The following is a 20,861-nucleotide window of genomic DNA, read 5'->3' as shown; positions in this document are numbered from 1 at the left end:
TACATTTAAGGTAATATTTGATAAGTATGATCCCATTGCCATTAACTTTATTGTTTTGGGTCGAGTTTATTCTGTTTCCTGTCTAGAGAAGATCCTTTTGCATTTGTTGGAGAGCTGGTTTGGTGGTGCTGAATTCTCTCAGCTTTTGCTTGTCTGTAAAGCTTTTGATTTCTCCTTCATATTGGAATGAGATCCTTACTGGGTACAGTAATCTGGGCTGTACGTTATTTTCTTTCATCACTTTAATATGTCCTGCAATTCCCTCCTGGCCTGAAGAGTTTGTATTGAAAGATCAGCTGTTACCCTTATGGGAATCCCCTTGTGTGTTGTTTGTTGTTTTTCCCTTGCTGCTTTTAATATTTGTTCTTTGTGTTTGATCTTTGTTAATTTGATTAATATGTGTCTTGGGGTGTTTCACCTTGGATTTATCCTGTTTGGGACTCTCTGGGTTTCTTGGACTTGGGTGACTATTTCCTTCCCCATTTTAGGGAAGTTTTCAACTACTATCTCCTCAAGCATTTTCTCATGGTCTTTCTTTTTGTCTTCTTCTGGGACTCCTAAGATTCGAATGTTGGGGCATTTAACATTGTCCCAGAGGTCTCTGAGATTGTCCTCATTTCGTTTTTCTCTTTTCCTCTCTGTTTCATTTATTTCTACCATTCTATCTTCTACCTCACTTATCCTATCTTCTGCCTCCGTTATTCTACTGTTGTTTCCCTCCAGAGTGTTCTTGATCTCATATATTGCATTATTCATTATATATTGACTCCTTTTTATTTCTTCTAGGTCCTTGTTAAAACTTTCTTGCATCTTCTCAATCCTTATCTTCTGGCTACTTATCTGTAACTCCATTTTGTTTTCAAGATTTTGGATCATTTTCACTATCATTATTCAGAATTCTTTATCAGGTAGATTTCCTATCTCTTCCTCTTTTGTTTGGTTTGCTAGGCTTTTATCTTGTTCCTTTACCTGCTGGGTATTTCTCTGCCTCTTCATCTTGTTTATATTGCTGTGTTTGGAGTGACCTTTCCGTATTCTGGCAGTTTGTGGAGTTCTCTCTATTGTGAAGTTTCCTCACTGTTGGTGGGGTTGGACGGGTGGCCTGTCAAGGTTTCCTCATTAGGGAAGCTTGTGTCAGTGTTCTGGTGGGTGGAGCTGAATTTCTTCTCTCTGGAGTGCAATGAGGTGTCCAGTAGTGAGTTTTGAGATGTCAGTGGGTTTTGTGTGACTTTGGGAAGCCTGTATATTGAAGCTTAGGGCTGTGTTCCTGTGTTGCTGGAGAATTTGTGTGGTATGTCTTGCTCTGGAACTTGTTTGCCCTTGGGTGGTGCTTGATTTCAGTGTAGGTATGGAGGCATTTGATGAGCTCCCTTCAATTAATGTTCCCTGGAGTCAGGAGTTCTCTGGTGTTCTCAGTATTTGGACTTAAGCCTTCTGCCTCTGGTTTTCAGTCTTATTCTTACACTTACACAAGCCTCAAGACTTCTCCATCTATACAGCACTGATGATAAAACATCTAGGTTAAAGATGAAAAGTTTCTCCACAGTGAAGGACACCCAGAAAGGTTCACAGAGTTACATGGAGAAGAGAAGAGGGAGGAGGGAGATAGAGGTGACCAGGAGGAGAAGAGGGAGAATCAAAAGAGGAGAGAGCAAGCTAGCCAGTAATCACTTCCCTATGTGCTCTCCACAGTTTGGATCCCTCAGAAATATTCATGGAGTTACACAGAGAAGAGAAGAGGGAGGAAGGAGACAGAGGTGGCCAGGAGGATAAATGTGGGGGGGGTGGGGTGGTCAAAGGAAGAGAGACAGATTCAGTTCAGTGGCCAGGAGGATAAAGGGAAGGATCAAAAGGAGAGAGACAGATCCAGTTCAGATCAGTTCCCTAAGTGTTCTCCACAGTCCAGAACACACAAAGAGATTCACAGAGTTGGGTAGAGAAGAGAAGGAGGAGGGAGGAGATACAGGCGACCTGGTGGAGAAAAAGGAGAGTCCAAAGTGGGAGAGAGAAGTCAAGCCAGTAATCTCGCTTCCAAGTCAAAATGGGTACTGAAGACTGGGTTCTTAAAGGTACGAAATTGATAGCAAATATCAAAAAGCAAAGCTTAAAAATCTAGAGTAGAGGTTGGATTCTCAAAAATACAATATTAAAAAAAAAGTCACAAAAATTATAAAATATATATATATATATATATATATATATATAAAGTTTGCTTTCAAAAATAGGGTCCTTTTTTGCAAAGTAATAGTAGGTAATAAAAATGAAAATTAAAGGAGTCATAGAGGACTTAAAAATAAAAATAAAAAAAATTTAAAGAATGACAATAGTAAAAATGTATCTAGGACTTTCTCTGGTGTTGTGGACAGTGTGGGGTCAGTTCATTTTCAGATAGTTCCTTGATTCAGCTTATACTTCTCAAGATCTATAGGCCCCGTCCTATGTAGTCGGTGCTAACTACAGGATTTTAATCTGTTGCACCTGTCACTTCCACCGCAGTTCCCTCTGTTTTAGCTTCTTCTGTTTGCTGGTCTCTTCAGTGTCTAATTTCCGCCCTGACACTAGGGGGCGGTGGTGGATGCTTTTTTAGGCTCACTTGTTCAGTCCTGCTGTGGGGAGGGAGGAACACTGCAAAAAAATAACACAGGCGTGTGTGGGGATTGCTCGCAGTGACTCGGCCACATTGGGTTTGCCCCCGCTCAGGGTGTGTGTGCTTTCCCAGTCTACACTGCTCAGGCTCTAGGTTGCTCTGTCGGGAACTGTCTGAGGTGGGCCCTGGGTTGCATGCACTTCCCAGGTCTAAGCCACTCAGGTTCAGGTACTCAGGTATTCCTCAAAGGCACAGAATCGCTTGGGCCTGCGTTTTGTGCCCTTCCCAGGTCTGAGCAGCTCAGGTGACTAGGTGTTTGGCGAGCACGGATGCTGTGACTTATCACCTCCCCCGTCCCTGCCGCTCGGTTTTCTGGGTGTACAACTGGCGCACCTTCTCAGGTGGATGTCGACCGTCCAGAAACCCAAGAAGTCTTGGTTAGCAATGAAGCCTGTTTGCAATTTGGTTGATGATGCCTCTCTGGGGCCACGATTGCCCCCTTCTGGCTGTGGCTGCCCTTGCCTGCCTGTCTCCAGCGGGGGATGAGCTGGTCTGCAGCCGGCTAGCTCTGCTCAGTCCTTTGTTCTGTGAACAGGCATGGCGGTGTCTTAGGTTAGGGCTTTTCACAAGGTAGCTATCCCACAGTCTGGTTTGTTATCTCAAGTTAGTTCCCTCAGCTTGGCCTTGGGGCATTCAGGCCCAGTCCTTACTCTAAGCAATGCAGCGCTCGCATGCTAGTGGCTGATGCAGGCATCTGCACTGCTTCTCTGCTAGGAGTTGCCTTAGGCACGTAATCTGTGGGTTTTAATTATTTATTTATTTTTCCTCTAGGTTATGTTGCCCTCTGAGGTTCCAAGACTCGCCACAGAGTCACCAGTGAGAGTGTTTCCTGGTGTTTGGAAACTTCTTTCTTTTTTAAGACTCCCTTCCTGGGACAGATCTCCGTCCCTACCTCTTTTGTCTCTCTTATTATCTTTTATATTTTTTCCTACCTTCTTTCGAAGACAATGGGCTGCTTTTCTGGGTGCGTGATGTCCTCTTCTGGCATTCAGAAGTTGTTTTGTGGAATTTACTCAGTGTTCAAATGTTCTTTTGATGAATTTTGGGGGGAGAAAGTGGTCTCCCCGTCCTATTCCTCTGCCATCTTAGGACCGCCTCCTAAAAATAGTAAATTTTAAAGGTCATATTTTCATGTCTGACCAGGTCACCAACTTATTTAAATCTTGATACTTGTGTATACCAAATGAAATTTGGAGAAACAGAAGCATCATTGAAAGTAAGCCACTTTTCAGTAAGGATATTCCGACATTTCCCTTCCCTGCTGCAGGTTTCTTAGCCTAGAGAAGGTGAAAATATGACTTTCTCACATTTTAAGTAGACTTAAAATGAAAGAGAAATTAACCTTTTGGTATTAGGCTACTCTTATAGTTTTTACTATCTGAGAGTGACTAGAAAAGCCCTGGAGTCTGCCAAAATTATAATTAGGGTCAAGGAAGAACTCAACAGAGCAGGTTTCAAGGGACAATGGTGAAAAAGAAAAAACGTATTCTCTAATTGTACTCTACTGGGTTCAATCTGTTAAACTGTCAATAAGAAGAATAAAAAGAAAGTAAATTACTTTTTTACCTCTCCACAGGAGGGTAGTATTTCAAAAGGCAAAGTCCTTCCCAGAATCAAAGTAGAGTTTGAGGTTGGATGAAACGGGAGTGGGGGTGGAGGGTGAATGATTCAATTGGCTGACACAGAGGTCTGTACCTTTTTACTGAGATCAAAGTGGGTAGCAAGTGTTACTATAGCCCAGAAAAGCCTCTTTCAGGAGGGAATCTTTCAAGGACAACTAAAATCAGCGACTGTAGCCACCAAATGAAAGAAGAAAAGATGCTCCAGAAACTCTTGGTGTTGGTCTTTTGGATTCAACTGGCATGTGAGTTTGAGAAGTTACTGATTACATGAACAGAAAATCCTCAGCAGATAAAAAATAACCTTGAAGGCAGGTTATTTTATGGTAAAGAGCAAAAGGAAATATTAGGAAGGAAAGTAGAAAGGGAGAGAGCAAGAGAGGAAAAAGGGAGAAAATAATCATTTAGGGTTGGGAAGGAGGTCCTAATTCCCTTCTCTGATGCATTCTGTTTTGTTTCTAAACAGGGAAGAGCACCCAGCAGGTAGAGCAGAATCCGCAGTTTCTACGTATCCAGGAGGGAGGAAATGTCACCGTGCACTGCAACTCCTCAAGCACCTTCACCTTCTTTCAGTGGTACAGACAGAAGCCCGAGCAAGGGCCTGTCCTCTTGATGACATTAACTAAACCTAAAGAAATGAAGGAGCAGAAGAGAATAAGGGCTCAGTTTGGTGAGGCAAGAAAGGACAGCTCGCTGCTCATCACTGCAGCCCAGCCTGGGGATGCGGGCACCTACCTCTGTGCAGGGGCACAGTGCTCCAGGGTCTCCTGCTGCCTGCACACATACCCTGCTGCAGGTCCCCAGGCACGCAGCTGCCTCAGTCCTCCAGCTCCACCTCACACATATTTTCTCATGGAGGAGAGCCATTTCTGCTGCCTTTCCAGAACATTTCCCACATATGCTGGAGGACCAGATTCATCTGCTATAAGACGAGCTTCTGGAAATGAAACTCAGTACTCAAGTGAATGGGCTTCCCAGTGGCAAAGAATCTGCCTGCCAATGCAGGAGATGTAAGAGATGCAGGTTTGATACCTGGGTCTGGAGGATCCTCTAGAGTAGGAAATGGCAACCCACTCCAGTATTCTTGCCTGGAGAATCCCATGGACAGAGGATCCTGACAGGCTATAGTCCATGGGGTAGCAAAGAGTCAGACACGACTGAGTACATGGGCATGCAAGCACTTAAGTGAGTAAAGATAAAGCTTTACAAAATATCATATACTAATGCGTATACATGGAATATAGAAAGATGGTACTGAGGAACCTACATGAATTACAGCAAAGAAGACACAAACATAAAGAACAGACTTTGGGATTCAGTGGGAGAAGGAGAGGGTGGGATGATTTGAAAGAATAGCACTGAAACATATACATTGCTATATGTAAAATAGACAGCCAGTGGGAGTTTGATATATGACACAGGGACCCAAAGCTGATGCTCTGTAACAACCTGGAGGGATGACGTGGGGAGGAAGGTGGGAGAGTGCTCAGCAGGGAGAGGACACATGTACGCCTATGAATATTTCATGTTGATGTATAGCAAAATCCATCTTAATATTGTAAAGTAATTATCTTTCAATTAAAATAAATTAATTAACTTCAAAATATTTACAGTTTCTCAGGGTAGGCAGTAGGGGTGAGAAGACAGTCAATATGGAGGATATCAGATCAGATCAGATCAGAACTGTTGCTCAGTCGTATCTGACACTTTGCGACCCCATGAATCGCAGCACGCCAGGCATCCCTGTCCATCACCAACTCCCGGAGTTCACTGAGACTCACGTCCATCGAGTCAGTGATGCCATCCTGCCATCTCATCCTCTGTCGTCCCCTTCTCCTCTTGCCCCCAATCCCTCCCAGCATCAAAGTCTTTTCCAATGAGTCAACTCTTCGCATGAGGTGGCCAAAGTACTGGAGTTTCAGCTTTAGCATCATTCCTTCCAAAGAAATCCCAGGGCTGATCTCCTTCAGAATGGACTGGTTGGATCTTCTTGCAGTCCAAGGGACTCTCAAGAGTCTTCTCCAACACCACAGTTCAAAAGCATCAATTCTTCGGTGCTCAGCTTTCTTCACAGTCCAACTCACATCCATACATGACCACAGGAAAAACCATAGCCTTGACTAGATGGATCTTTGTTGGCAAAGTAATGTCTCTGCTTTTGAATATGCTATCTAGGTTGGTCATAACTTTCCTTCCAAGGAGTAAGCGTCTTTTAATTTCATGGCTGCAGTCACCATCTGCAGTGATTTGGGAGCCCAGAAAAATAAAGTCTGACACTGTTTCCACTGTTTCCCCATCTATTTCCCATGAAGTGATTGGACCGGATGCCATGATCTTCGTTTTCTGAATGTTGAGCTTTAAGCCAACTTTTTCACTCTCCAGTTTCACTTTCCTCAAGAGGCTTTTGAGTTCCTCTTCACTTTCTACCGTAAGGGTGGTGTCATTTGCGTATCTGAGATTATTGATATTTCTCCCGGCAATCTTGATTCCAGTTTGTGTTTCTTCCAGTCCAGCGTTTCTCATGATGTACTCTGCATATAAGTTAAATAAGCAGGGTGACAATATACAGCCTTGACATAATCCTTTTCCTATTTGGAACCAGTCTGTTGTTCCATGTCTACTTCTAACTGTTGCTTCCTGACCTGCATACAGATTTCTCAAGAGGCAGATCAGGTTGTCTGGTATTCCCATGTCTTTCAGAATTTTCCACCGTTTATTGTCATCCATGCTGTCAAAGGCTTTGGCATAGTCAATAAAGCAGAAATAGATGTTTTTCTGGAACTCTCTTGCTTTTTCCATGATCCCGTGGATGTTGGCAATTTGATCTCTGGTTCCTCTGCCTTTTCTAAAACCAGCTTGAACATCTGGAAGTTCACGGTTCACATATTGCTGAAGCCTGGCTTGGAGAATTTTGAGCATTACTTTACTAGCGTGTGAGATGAGTGCAATTGTGTGGTAGTTTGAGCATTCTTTGGCATTGTCTTTCTTTGGGATTGGAATGAAAACTGACCTTTTCCAGTCCTTTGGCCACTGCTGAGTTTTCCAGATTTGCTGGCATATTGAGTGCAGCAGTTTCACAGCATCATCTTTCAGGATTTGAAATAGTTCAACTGGAATTCCATCACCTCCACTAGCTTTGTTCAGAGATGCTTTCTAAGGCCCACTTGACTTCACATTCCAGGATGTCTGGCTCTAGGTGAGTGATCATACCATCGTGATTATCTGGTCATGAAGATCTTTTTTGTACAGTTCTCTGTATTCTTGCCACCTCTTCTTAATATCGTCTGTTTCTGTTAGGTCCATACAATTTCTGTCCTTCATCGAGCCCATTTTGCATGAAATGTTCCCTTGGCATCTCTAATTTTCTTGAGGAGATCTTTAGTCTTTCCCATTCTGTTGTTTTCCTCTATTTCTTTGCATTGATAGCTGAGGAAGGCTTTCTTCTCTCTTCTTTCTATTCTTTGGAACTCTGCATTCAGATGCTTATATCTTTCCTTTTCTCCTATGCTTTTTGCTTCTCTTCTTTTCTTTTCATAGCTATTTGTAAGCATTTCTTTTCCATGGGGATGGTCTTGATCCCTGTCTCCTGTACAATGTCACGAACCTCATTCCATAGTTCATCAGGCACTCTATCTATCAGTTCTAGTCCCTTAAACCTATTTCTCACTTCCACTGTATAATCATAAGGGATTTGATTTAGGTCATATCTGTATGGTCTGGTGGTTTCCCCTACTGTTTTCAATTTAAGTCTGAATTTGGTAATAAGGAGCTCATGATCTGAGCCCCAGTCAGCTCCTGGTCTTTTTTTTTTTTTTTTTTTTTAGCTGACTGTATAGAGCTTCTCCATCTTTGGCTACAAAGAATATAATCAATCTGATTTTGGTGTTGACCATCTGGTGATGTCCATGTGTAGAATCTTCTCTTGTGTTGTTGGAAGAGGGTGTTTGCTATAACCAGTGTATTCTCTTGGCAAAACAATTAGCCTTTGCCCTGCTTCATTCTGTACTCCAAGGACAAATTTGCCTGTTACTCCAGGTGTTTCTTGACTTCCTACTTTTGCATTCCAGTCCACTATAATGAAAAGGACATCTTTTTGGGGTGTTAGTTCTAGGTCTTGTAGGTCTTCATAGAACCGTTCAACTTCAGCTTCTTCAGCGTTACTGGTTGGGGCATAGACTTGGATTACTGTGATATTGAATGGTTTGCCTTGGAAACGAACAGAGATCATTCTGTCGTTTTTGAGATTGCATCCAAGTACTGTATTTTGGACTCTTTTGTGGACCATGATGGCCACTCCATTTCTTCTAAGGGATTCCTTCCACAGTAGTAGATACAATGGTCATCTGAGTTAAAGTCACTCATTCTAGTCCATTTTAGTTCGCTGATTCCTAGAATGTCGACATTCACTCTTACCATCTCCTGTTTGACAACTTCCAATTTGCCTTGATTCACGGATCTAACATTCCAGGTTCCTATGCAATATTGCTCTTTACAGCATCGGACCTTGCTTCCATTACCAGTCACATCAACAAATGGGTATTGTTTTTGCTTTGGCTCCATCCCTTCATCCTTTCTGGAGTTATTTCTCCACTGATCCCCAGTAGCATATTGGGCAGCTACTGACCTAGGGAGTTCCTCTTTCAATATCCTATCATTTTGCCTTTTCATACTGATCATGTGGTTCTCAAGGCAAGAATACTGAAGTGGTTTGCCATTCCCTTCTCCAGTGGGCCACATTCTGTCAGACCTCTCCACCATGACCCGCCCATCTTGGGTGGCCCCACAGGGCATGGCTTAGTTTCATTGAGTTAGATAAGGCTGTGGTCCTAGTGTGATTAGATTGACTAGTTTTCTGTGATTATGCTTTCAGTGTGTCTGCCCTCTGATGCCCTCTCACAACACCTACCATCTTACTTGGGTTTCTCTTACCTTGGACATGGGATATCTCTTCACAGCTGCTCCAGCAAAGCGCAGCTGCTCCTCCTTACCTTGGATGAGGGGTATCTCCTCACCACCTCCCCTCCTGACCTTGAATGTGGAGTAGCTCCGCTAGGCCCTCCTGCGCCACGCAGCCACTGCTCCTTGGACATGGGATTGCTCCTCTCGGCCGCTGCCCCTGGCCTCAGGCTGGGGGTAGCTCCTCTCAGCTGCTGCCCCTGACCTTGGACGTGGGGTAGCTCCTCTTACCAGAGCACTCCCATAATAAACATTTTAAGATAACAGGATTAGTCAGAATATTCTTAAGAAGGAGAAACGCTCCCCCAGCAGGACACATTGTTCTTATATAATCATTGGTACAGAGTTTAAGGAAAAACACATCCTTGAGCAAGATGAGCTCTTTTATTGTATAATCATTCAGTTCAGTTCAGTCGCTCAGTCGTGTCCAACTCTTTGCGACCCCATGAACCACAGCACACCAGGCCTCCCTGTCCGTCACCAACTCCTGGAGTTTGCTCAAACTCATGTCCATTGGGTCGGGGATGCCATCCAACTATCTCATCCTCCGTAGTCCCCTTCTCCTCTGGCCTTCAATCTTTCCCAGTATCAGGGTCTTTTCAAATGAGTCAGCTCTTCACATCAGGTGGCCAAAGTAATGGAGTTTCAGCTTCGACATCATTCCTTCCAATGAGCATTCAGGACACATTTCCTTCAGGATGGACTGGTTGGACCTCCTTGCAGTCCAAGGGACTCTCAAGAGTCTTCTCCAACACCACAGTTCAAAAGCATCAATTCTTCCGTGCTCAGCTTTCCTTATAGTCCAACTCTCACATCCATACATGACTACTGGTAAAACCAAAGCCTTGACTAGACAGACCTTTGTTGGCAAAGTAATGTCTCTGCTTTTTAATATGCTGTCTAGGTTGCTTATAACTTTTCTCCTCTTCTATATAGTCATTAGCTCTGGGCTTAAAGAAAAAAGGCAAGAACAAAACGTTTTATGTGACTAAGACTAAGGAATAAAGAAAAAAATTGTTTGTCCTTTTCTCCTCCCTTTCTCCTCATTAGGAACCGGACTTCTTATCAACCTATGTAAGAATTAACTCTCTCAACACAGCTGAGTCGACTGAGTGAGCACACACACACAGAGAAGCAACACATAGATCATCTCATCACAAAAGTCTCAGACAGACCAAAAGTGAAAGCCCATGGCTCATTCCACCACAGCTCCCATGGTCCTCTGAGAAAACCAATTCTGATAGTTTATGATACCTCCCATTCTATTTCAATTAAGTATGTCTTTGCAGATCATTTTGTGCAACTACATATACATTAACAGGGCTTCCCTGGTGGCTCAGTGGGTAAAGGGTCTATCTGCAGTGCAGGAGAACCATGTTCAATCCCTGGCTTAGGAAGAGCCCCTGGATAAGGAAATGGCAACCCACTCCAGTATTCTTGCCTGGAGAATTCCATGGACAGAGGAGCCTGGTGGGCTACAGGCCATGAGGTCACAAAGAGTTGGACACGACTGAGTGATTAACACTATACATTAACACACACATGCACTCATATGTGTGTACACATACATGGACACATAGAATTTGCCATGTAAACTGGATTATTTTAATTTTTCCAACTTGCCTTTTTATTTTCATTTGATAGTGTCCTGGAGATATTTCTATAATTGAAAAATATAAAGAGTTGTACCTTATCCTTTTTGATACTGATTTAGCACTTTGAAACATTTCATTATTTAATTAATTATTCTCCTATTAATGCATATGTGTTTCTGTTTCTTTGCTGTCATAGGGAATGTTGTCTTATACATCTATGTACATACAATTTTTATGTATGTAGAAGTGATTATTTAATGAAATTTATGAAATTATAATTGCTATGAAAGTGAAAGAAAGTCACTTTTTTTCTAAAGAAGTGAAAGTGAAAGTTTCTTAGTCATGTCTGACTCTTTGTGACCCCATGGACTGTAGCCCACCAGGCTCTACTGTCCATGGGATTATCCAGGCAAGAATACTGGAGTGGGTTGACATTCCCTTCTCCAGGGTATCTTCCTGACCCAGGGATCAAACCTAGGTCTCCTGCATTGCAGGCAGATTCTTTATCTTTTGAGCTACCAAAGAACCCTAAAGAAAAGCACATGCAAATGAAGACAGTGACCATTTGCCCTCCAAATGGTTTAAACAATTATACTTCTATTAACAGTGAATGAGCAGGTACATTTTGCATTCTCCACAAATTGGGAACTACTGGTGTTTTTTACTTTAACAATCCAAACATACTTTACCTACATACATTTTTTGACCCCTAGTGCTTTTGAGCAACTTTTTCTCTATGAATTGGCACTCTGGTATTTAACACTGGGCATATCCTTATTTATATTTTTTGATCATTTTTCTTTAAGGTTTTCTCTTTTTATTTGTAGAAATTATTTCTCTATCTTAGTATTTTGATTTTGTATTTTCGCATATTTTATTCTAACATACAAGCTTTTACTTTGCTTATGTATTAATGTGGTTGTCCTTAATTCTTACATTGTCAAGTATGTATTCCACTTTGACTTCAAAGTAAAGAAACTGCCTGCAATGCAGGAGACAAAAAAGACCAGGTTTGATCCCTAGATCAGGAAAATCTCCTGAAGGAGGAAATGGCAACCCACTCCAGTATTCTTGCCTGAAAAATCCCTTGGACAGAGGAGCCTCACAGGCTACAGTCCATGGGGTTGCAAAGAGTTGGACATGACTGAGAGACTTTCACTGCTGCTTACTGACCCATGCCATATGACTCAGAAAATATGATACAATTTCATAAAAAACACAGCACACACTCACCCACAAATGCAGTTTACACACACACTTCACTGATCAACATGCTTGTTGAGGATATCAGAAATGATAAGATGATATGTTCTTTATCTTCTGTTATCTTAGCTAACAATAGTAAATTTTATTTTTATTTTCTTTTTTAAATTTATTTTTTATTTTTAATACAAATTTATTTTAATAGGAGGATAATTACTTTACAATATTGTATTGGCTTTGTCATACATTGTCATAAATCCACCATGGGTGTAAATGAGTTCCCCATCCGAAAGCCACCTCCCACCTCCTTCCCCATCCCATCCCTCTGGGTCATCCCAGGGCACCAGCCCCGAGCACCCTGTATCATGCATCAAATCTGGACTGGAGATCATTTCACATATGATAATTTACACGTTTCAATGCCATTCTCCCTAATCCTCCCACCCTCGCCCTCTCCCACAGAGTCCAAAAGACTGTTCTATACATCTGTATCTCTTTTGCCATCTCACGTGCAGGGTTATCTTTACCATCATTTTAAATTCCATATATATGCTTTAGTATACTGTATTGGTATTTTTCTTTCTGGCTTACTTCACTCTGTATAATAGGCTCCAGTTTCATCCACCTCATTAGAACTGATTCAAATGTATTCTTTTTAATGGCTCAGTAATATTCCATTGTGTATATGTACCACAGCTTTCTTATCCATTCATCTGCTGATGGACATCTAGGATGCTTCCATGTCTTGGCTATTATAAACAGTGCTGCAATGAACATTGGGGTATACGTGTCTCTTTCAGTTCTGGTTTCCTTGGTGTGTATGCCCAGCAGTGGGATTGCTGGTTGTATGGCAGTTCTATTTTCAGTTTTTTAAGGAATCTCCACACAGTTCTCCATAGTGGCTGTACTAGTTTGCATTCCCACAAACAGTGTAAGAGGGTTCCCTTTTCTCTGCACCCTCTCCAGCATTTATTGCTTGTAGACTTTTGGATACCAGCCATATAATGAGTGATGTTGAGCATCTTTTCATGTGTTTGTTAGCCATCTATATGTCTTCTTTGGAAAAATGTCTGTTTAGTTCTTTGGTCCATTTTTTGATTGGGTCATTTATTTTTCTGGAATTGAGCTGCAGGAGTTACTTGTATATTTTTGAGATTAATTCTTTGTGAGTTGCTTCATTTGCTGTTATTTTCTCCCATTCTGAAGACTGCCTTTTCACCTTGCTTATAGTTTCTTTTGTTGTGCATAAGCTTTTGATTTTAATTATGTCCCATTTGTTTATTTTTGCTTTTATTTCCAATATTCTGGGAGGTGGAATAAATCCTGCTGTGATTTATATCAGAGAGTATTTTGCCTATGTTCTCCTCTAGGAGTTTTATAGTTTCTGGTCTTATGTTTAGATCTTTAATCCATTTGAGTTTATTTTTGTGCATGGTGTTAGAAAGTGTTCTAGTTTCATTCTTTTACAAGTGGTTGACCAGTTTTCCCAGCACCACTTGTTAAAGAGATTGTCTTTTCTCCATTGTACATTCTTGCCTCCTTTGTCAAAAATAAGGTGTCCATAGGTGCGTGGATTTATCTCTGGGATTTCTATTTTGTTCCATTGATCTCTATTTCTGTCTTTGCGCCAGTACCATACTGTCTTGATGACTGTGGCTTTGTAGTAGAGCCTGAAGTCAGGCAGGTTGATTTCTCAAGTTCCATTCTTCTTTTTCAAGATTGCTTTGGCTATTCGAGGTTTTTTGTATTTCCATACATTTTGTGAAATTATTTGTTCTAGCTCTGTGAAAAATACCATTGGTAGCTTGATAGGGATTGTATTGAATCTATAGATTGCTTTGGGTAGTATACTCATTTTCACTATATTGATTCTTCTGATCCATGAACATGGTATATTTCTCCATCTATTAGTGTCCTCTTTGATTTCTTTCACCAGTGTTCTATAGTTTTCTGTATATAGGTCTTTTGTTTCTTTAGTTAAGTATATTCCTAAGTATTTTATTCTTTCCATGGTGAATGGAATTGTTTCCTTAATCTCTCTTTCTGTTTTCTCATTATTTGTGTATAGGAATGCAAGGGATTTCTGTGTGTTGATTTTATATCCTGCAACTTTACTATATTCATTGATTAGCTCTAGTAATTTTCTGGTGGAGTCTTTAGGGTTTTCTATGTAGAGGATCATGTCATCTGCAAACAGTGAGAGTTTTACTTCTTTTCCAATTTGGATTCCTTTTATTTCTTTTTCTGCTCTGATAGCTGTAGCCAAAACTTCCAAAACAATGCTGAATAGTAGTGGTGACAATGGGCACCCTTGTCTTATTCCTGACTTTAGAGGAAATAATTTCAATTTTTCACCATTGAAGATAATATTTGCTGTGGATTTGTCATATTATGTTGAGGTATGTTCCTTTGAATCCCACTTTCTGTAGAGTTTTTATCATAAATGGATGTTGAATTTTGTCAAAGGCTTTCTCTGCATCTATTGAGATAATCATATGGCTTTTGTTTCTCAATTTGTTAATGTGGTGTATTACATTGATTGATTTGTGGATATTGAAGAATCCTTGCATCCCTGGGATAAAGCCCACTTGGTCACGCTGTATGATCTTTTTGATGTGCTGTTGGATTCTGATTGCTAGAATTTTGTTAAGGATTTTTGCATCTATGTTCATCAGTGATATTGGCCTGTAGTTTTCTTTTTCTGTGGCATCTTTGTCTGATTTTGGTATTAGGGTGATGGTGGCCTCATAGAATGAGTTTGGAAGTTTACCTTCCTCTGCAATTTTCTGGAAGAGTTTGAGCAGGATAGGTGTTAGCTCTTGTCTAAATTTTTGGTAGAATTCAGCTGTGAAGCCGTCTGGACCTGGGCTTTTGTTTGCTGGAAGATTTCTGATTACAGTTTCAATTTCCGTGCTTGTGATGGGTCTGTTAAGATTTGCTATTTCTTCCTGGTCCAGTTTTGGAAAGTTGTACTTTTCTAAGAATTTGTCCATTTCTTCCGCGTTGTCCATTTTATTGGCATATAATTGCTGATAGTAGTCTCTTATGATCCTTTGTATTTGTGTTGTCTGTTGTGATCTCTCCATTTTAATTTCTAATTTTATTGATTTGATTTTTCTCCCTTTGTTTCTTGATGAGTCTGGCTAATGGTTTGTCAATTTTATTAATCCTCTCAAAGAACCAGCTTTTGGCTTTGTTGATTTTTGCTATGATCTCTTTTGTTTCTTTTGCATTTATTTCTGCTCTAATTTTTAAGATTTCTTTCCTTCTACTAACCCTGGGGTTCTTCATTTCTTCCTTTTCTAGTTGCTTTAGGTGTAGAGTTAGGTTATTTATTTGACTTTTTTCTTGTTTCTTGAGGTATGCCTGTATTGCTATGAACCTTCCCTTTAGCACTGCTTTTACAAGGTCCCACAGGTTTTGGGTTGTTGTGTTTTCATTTTCATTCGTTTCTATGCATTTTTTGATTTCTTCTGTGATTTGTTGGTTATTCAGCAGCATGTTGTTCAGCCTCCATATGTTGGAATTTTTAATAGTTTTTCTCCTGTAATTGAGATCTAATCTTACTGCATTGTGGTCAGAAAAGATGCTTGGAATGATTTCGATTTTTTTGAATTTACCAAAGCTAGATTTATGGCCCAGGATGTGATCTATCCTGGAGAAAGTTCCGTGTGCACTTGAGAAAAAGGTGAAATTCATTGTTTTGGGATGAAATGTCCTATGGATATCAATTAGGTCTAACTGGTCTATTGTATCAATTAAAGTTTGTGTTTCCTTGTTAATTTTCTGTTTAGTTGATCTATCCATAGGTGTGAGTGGGGTATTAAAGTCTCCCACTATTATTGTGTTATTGTTAATTTCCCCTTCATACTTGTTAGCATTTGTCTTACATATTGCGGTGCTCCTATGTTGGGTGCGTATATATTTATAATTGTTATATCTTCTTCTTGGATTGATTCTTTGATCATTATGTAGTGTCCTTCTTTGTCTCTTTTCACAGCCTTTGTTTTAAAGTCTATTTTATCTGATATGAGTATTTCTACTCCTGCTTTCTTTTGATCTCTATTTGCATGGAATATCTTTTTCCAGCCCTTCACTTTCAGTCTGTATGTGTCCCTTGTTTCAAGGTGGGTCTTTTATAGACAACATATGTAGGGGTCTTGTTTTTGTATCCATTCAGCCAGCCTTTGTCTTTTGGTTGGGGCATTCAACCCATTTACATTTAAGGTAATTATTTATAAGTATGATCCCATTGCCATTTACTTTATTGCTTCGGGTTTGAGTTTATTCTGTGTTTCCTGTCTAGAGAAGATCCTTTAGCATTTGTTGGAGAGCTGGTTTGGTAGTGCTGAATTCTCTCAGCTTTTGCTTATCTGTAAACTTTTGATTTCTCCTTCACATTGGAATGAGATCCTTGCTGGGTACAATAATCTGGGCTGTAAGTTATTTTCTTTCATCACTTTAAGTATGTCCTGCCACTCCCTCCTGGCCTGAAGAGTTTCTATTGAAAGATCAGCTGTTATCCTTATGGGAATCCTCTTGTGTGTTATTTGTTGTTTTTCCCTTGCTGCTTTTAATATTTGTTCTTTGTGTTTGATCTTTGTTAATTTGATTAATATGTGCCTTGGGGTGTTTTGCCTTGGGTTTATCCTACTTGGGACTCTCTGGGTTTCTTGGACTTGGGTGACTATTTCCTTCCCCATTTTAGGGAAGTTTTCAACTATTATCTCCTCAAGTATTTTCTCATGGCCTTTGTTTTTGTCTTCTTCTTCTGGGACTCCTATGATTCGAATGTTGTGGCATTTAACATTGTCCCAGAGGTCTCTGAGATTGTCCTTATTTCTTTTAACTTGTTTTTCTCTTTTCCTCTCTGTTTCATTTATTTCTACCATTCTATCTTCTACCTCACTTATCCTATCTTCTGCCTCTGTTATTCTACTGTTGTTTCCCTCCAAAGTGTTCTTGATCTCATGTATTGCATTATTCATTATGTATTGACTCTTTTTTTATTTCTTCTATGTCCTTGTTAAACCTTTCTTACATCTTCTCAATCCTTGTCTCCAGGCTATTTATCTGTAACTCCTTTTTGTTTTCAAGATTTTGGATCATTTTCACTATCATTATTTGGAATTCTTTATCAGGTAGATTCCCTATCTCTTCCTCTTTTGTTTGGCTTGGTGGGCTTTTATCCTGTTCCTTTACCTGCTGAGTATTTCTCTGCCTCTTCTTCTTGTTTATATTGCTGTGTTTGGAGTGTCCTTTCTGTATTCTGGCAGTTTGTGGAGTTCTCTTTATTGTGAAGTTTCCTCACTGTGGATGGGGTTGGATGGGTGGCCTGTCAAGGTTTCCTAGTTAGGGAAGCTTGTGTTAGTGTTCTGGTGGGTGGAGCTGGATTTCTTCTCTCTGGAGTGCAATGACGTGTCCAGTAATGAGTTACGAGATGTCAGTGGGTTTGGAGTAACTTTGGGCAGCCTGTATATTGAAGCTCAGGGCTATGTTCCTGTGTTGCTGGAGAATTTGTGTTGTATGTCTTGCTCTGGAATTTGTTGGCTCTTGGGTGGTGCTTGGTTTCAGTGTAGGTATGGAGGCGTTTGATGAGCTCCTTATCGATTAATGTTCCCTGGATCAGGAGTTCTCTGGTGTTCTCAGGATTTGGACTTAAGCCTCCTGCCTCTGGTTTTCAGTCTTATTCTTACAGTAGCCTCAAGACTTCTCCATCTATACAGCACCAATGATAAAACATCTAGGTTAAAGATGAAAATTTTCTCCACAGTGAGGGACACCCAGAGAGGTTCAGAGAGTTACATGGAGAAGAGAAGAGGGAGGAAGGAGATAGAGGTGACCAGGACGAGAAGAGGGGGAATCAAAAGAAGAGAGAGAAAGCTAGCCAGTAATCACTTCCCTATGTGGTGTCCACAGTCTGGATCCCTCAGAGATGTTCATGAAGTTACACAGAGAAGAGAAGAGGGAGGAAGGAGACAGAGGTGGCCAGGAGGATAAAGGGGGGACTCAAAAGGAGAGAGAAAGATTCAGCCAGTAATCAGTTCCCTAAGTGTTCTCCATAGTCCGGAACACACAAAGAGATTCACAGAGTTGGGTAGAGAAGAGAAGGGGGAGGGAGGAGATAGAGGCAACCTGGTGGAGAAAAAGGAGAGTCCAAAGTGGGAGAGAGAAGTCAAGCCAGTAATCTCACTCCCAAGTAAAAATGGATACTGAAGATTGGGTTCTTAAAGGTGAAAAATTGATAGCAAATACCAAAAAGCAAAGCTTAAAAATCTAGAGTAGAGGTTGGATTCTCAAAAATACAATATTGAAGAAAAAGACAAAAAACAAAGTCACAAAAATTATAAAATATATATATATATATATATGAAGCTTGCTTTCAAAAATACGATCTTTTTTTTTGCAAAGTAATAGTAGGTTATAAAAATGAAAATTAAAGTAATAATAGAGGACTTAAAATAAAATAAAAAAAAAAAAGAATGACAATAGCAAAAATATATCCAGGACATTTTCTGGTGTTGTTGTGGACAGTGTGGGGTCAGTTCATTTTCAGATAGTTCCTTGATCCGGCATATACTTTTCATGATCTATAGGCCCCTTCCTATGTAGTCAGTGCTAACTACAGGGTTTTAATCTGTTGCACCTGTCACTTCCAGGGAGGTTCCCTCTGTTTTAGCTTCTTCTGTTCGCTGGTCTCTTCAGTGTCTAATTTCCACCCTGACGCAAGGGGGCGGTGGTGGATGCCTTTTTAGGCTCACTTGTTCATTGGTGCTGTGGGGAGGGAGGAACACTGCAAACAAATAACACTGGCATGTGTGGGGAGTGCTCGCAGTGACTCGGCCACAGTGGGTTTGCCCCCATTCAGGGCATGTGTGCTTTCCAGTCTACACTGCTCAGGCTCTAGGTTGCTCTTCTGGGAACTGTCTGAGGTGGGCCCTGGGTTGCGTGCACTTCCCAGGTCTAAGCCACTCAGGTTCAGGTACTCGGGTACTCCTCAAAGGCGTAGACTAGGTTGGGCCTGCGTTTTGTGCCCTTCACAGGTCTGAGCAGCTCAGGCGACGAGGTTGTTTGGTGAGCACAGTTGCTGTGACCTATCACCTCCCCCATCCTTGCCGCTCAGTTTTCTTGGTGTACAACCGGCGCACCTTCTCAGGCGTATGTCGACCGTCCAGAATCCCAAGAAGTCTTGGTTAGCAATGAAGCCTGCTTGCAGTTTGGTAGATGATGCCTCTCTGGGGCCGCAATTGCCCTCTTCCGGCTGTGGCTGCCCTTGCCTGCCTGTCTCTGGCAGGGGATGAGCCAGTCTGCAGCTGGCTAGCTCTGCTCAGTCCTTTGTTCTGTGAGAAGGACTGGTGGTGTCTTAGGTTAGGGCTTTTTGCAAGGTAGCTATCCCACAGTCTGGTTTGTTATCTCAAGTTAGTTCCCTCAGATTGGCCTTGGGGCACTCAGGCCTGGTCCTTACTCTAAGCAATGCAGCCCACCCCTCCATGCCCAGCTCCCACATGCTAGTGGCTGATGCAGGCGTCTGCACTGCTGTCCATTGGGAGTTGCCTTAGGCAGTAATCTGTGGGTTTTAATTATTTATTTATTTTTCCTCCCAGTTATGTTGCCCTCTGAGGTTCCAAGGCTCACCACAGAGTCGCCAATGAGAGTGTTTCCTGGTGTTTGGAAACTTCTCTTTTTTAAAACTCCCTTCCTGGGACGAAGCTCTATCCCTACCTCTTTTGTCTCTCTTTTTATCTTTTATATTTTTTCTTACCTCCTTTTGAAGACAATGGGCTGCTTTTCTGGGTGCCTGATGTCCTCTGCCAGTATTTAGAAGTTGTTTTGTGGCATTTATTCAGCGTTCAAATGTTCTTTTGATGAATTTGTGGGGGATAAAGTGGTCTTCCTGTCCTATTCTTCTGCCATCTTAGGACCACCTCCTAAAAATGGTAAATTTTAAGGGTCATATTTTCATGTCTGACCAAGTCACCGACTTATTTAAATCTTGATACTTGTGCATACCAAATGAAATTTGGGAGAAACAGAAGCAACATTGAAAGTAACCCACTTTTCAGTAAGTATATTATGACATTTCCCTTCCCTGCTGCAGGTTTCTTAGCCTAGAGAACGTGAAAATATGACTTCCTTACATTTTAAGTAGACTTGAAAGAGAAATTAACCTTGTGATATTAAGCTACTCTTATAGTTTTTACTATCTGAAGTGACTAAAAAAGCCCCGGAGTCTGCCAAAATTTTAATTAGGGTCAAGGAAGAACTCAACAGAGCAGGTTTCAAGGGACAATGGTGAAAAAGAAAAAACGTATTCTCTACTTGTACTCTACTGGGTTCAATCTGTTAAACTGTCAATAAGAAGAATAAAAAGAAAGTAAATTACTTTTTTACCTCTCCACAGGAGGGTAGTATTTCAAAAGGCAAAGTCCTTCCCAGAATCAAAGTAGAGTTTGGGGTTGGATGAAACGGGAGTGGGGGTGGAGGGTGAATGATTCAATTGGCTGATACACAGAGGTCTGTACCTTTTTACTGAGATCAAAGTGGGTAGCAAGTGTTACTATAGCCCAGAAAAGCCTCTTTCAGGAGGGAATCTTTCAAGGACAACTAAAATCAGCGACTGTAGCCACCAAATGAAAGAAGAAAAGATGCTCCAGAAACTCTTGGTGTTGGTCTTTTGGATTCAACTGGCATGTGAGTTTGAGAAGTTACTGATTACATGAACAGAAAATCCTCAGCAGATAAAAAATAACCTTGAAGGCAGGTTATTTTATGGTAAAGAGCAAAAGGAAATATTAGGAAGGAAAGTAGAAAGGGAGAGAGCAAGAGAGGAAAAAGGGAGAA

The 20,861-nt window shown here is 41.1% G+C and overlaps 1 gene segment (V, D, J or C); it reads left to right on the top strand.

Moving 5' to 3' along the window:
- Positions 1 to 4,465: 4,465 nt before the first annotated feature.
- LOC129620745 (T cell receptor alpha variable 27-like) lies at positions 4,466 to 19,098 on the top strand. The segment is given in 3 exon segments: positions 4,466 to 4,511; positions 4,733 to 5,227; positions 19,064 to 19,098. Coding segments are annotated over 3 exon segments (576 nt in total).
- The last annotated feature ends 1,763 nt before the right edge of the window (positions 19,099 to 20,861 follow it).

Source organism: Bubalus kerabau, chromosome 10 (assembly GCF_029407905.1).
Source record: "Bubalus kerabau isolate K-KA32 ecotype Philippines breed swamp buffalo chromosome 10, PCC_UOA_SB_1v2, whole genome shotgun sequence".
Lineage (NCBI taxonomy): Eukaryota > Metazoa > Chordata > Mammalia > Artiodactyla > Bovidae > Bubalus > Bubalus kerabau.
The sequence above is the reverse complement of the archived record's forward strand: the minus strand, read 5'-3'. Positions and strand labels throughout refer to the sequence as shown.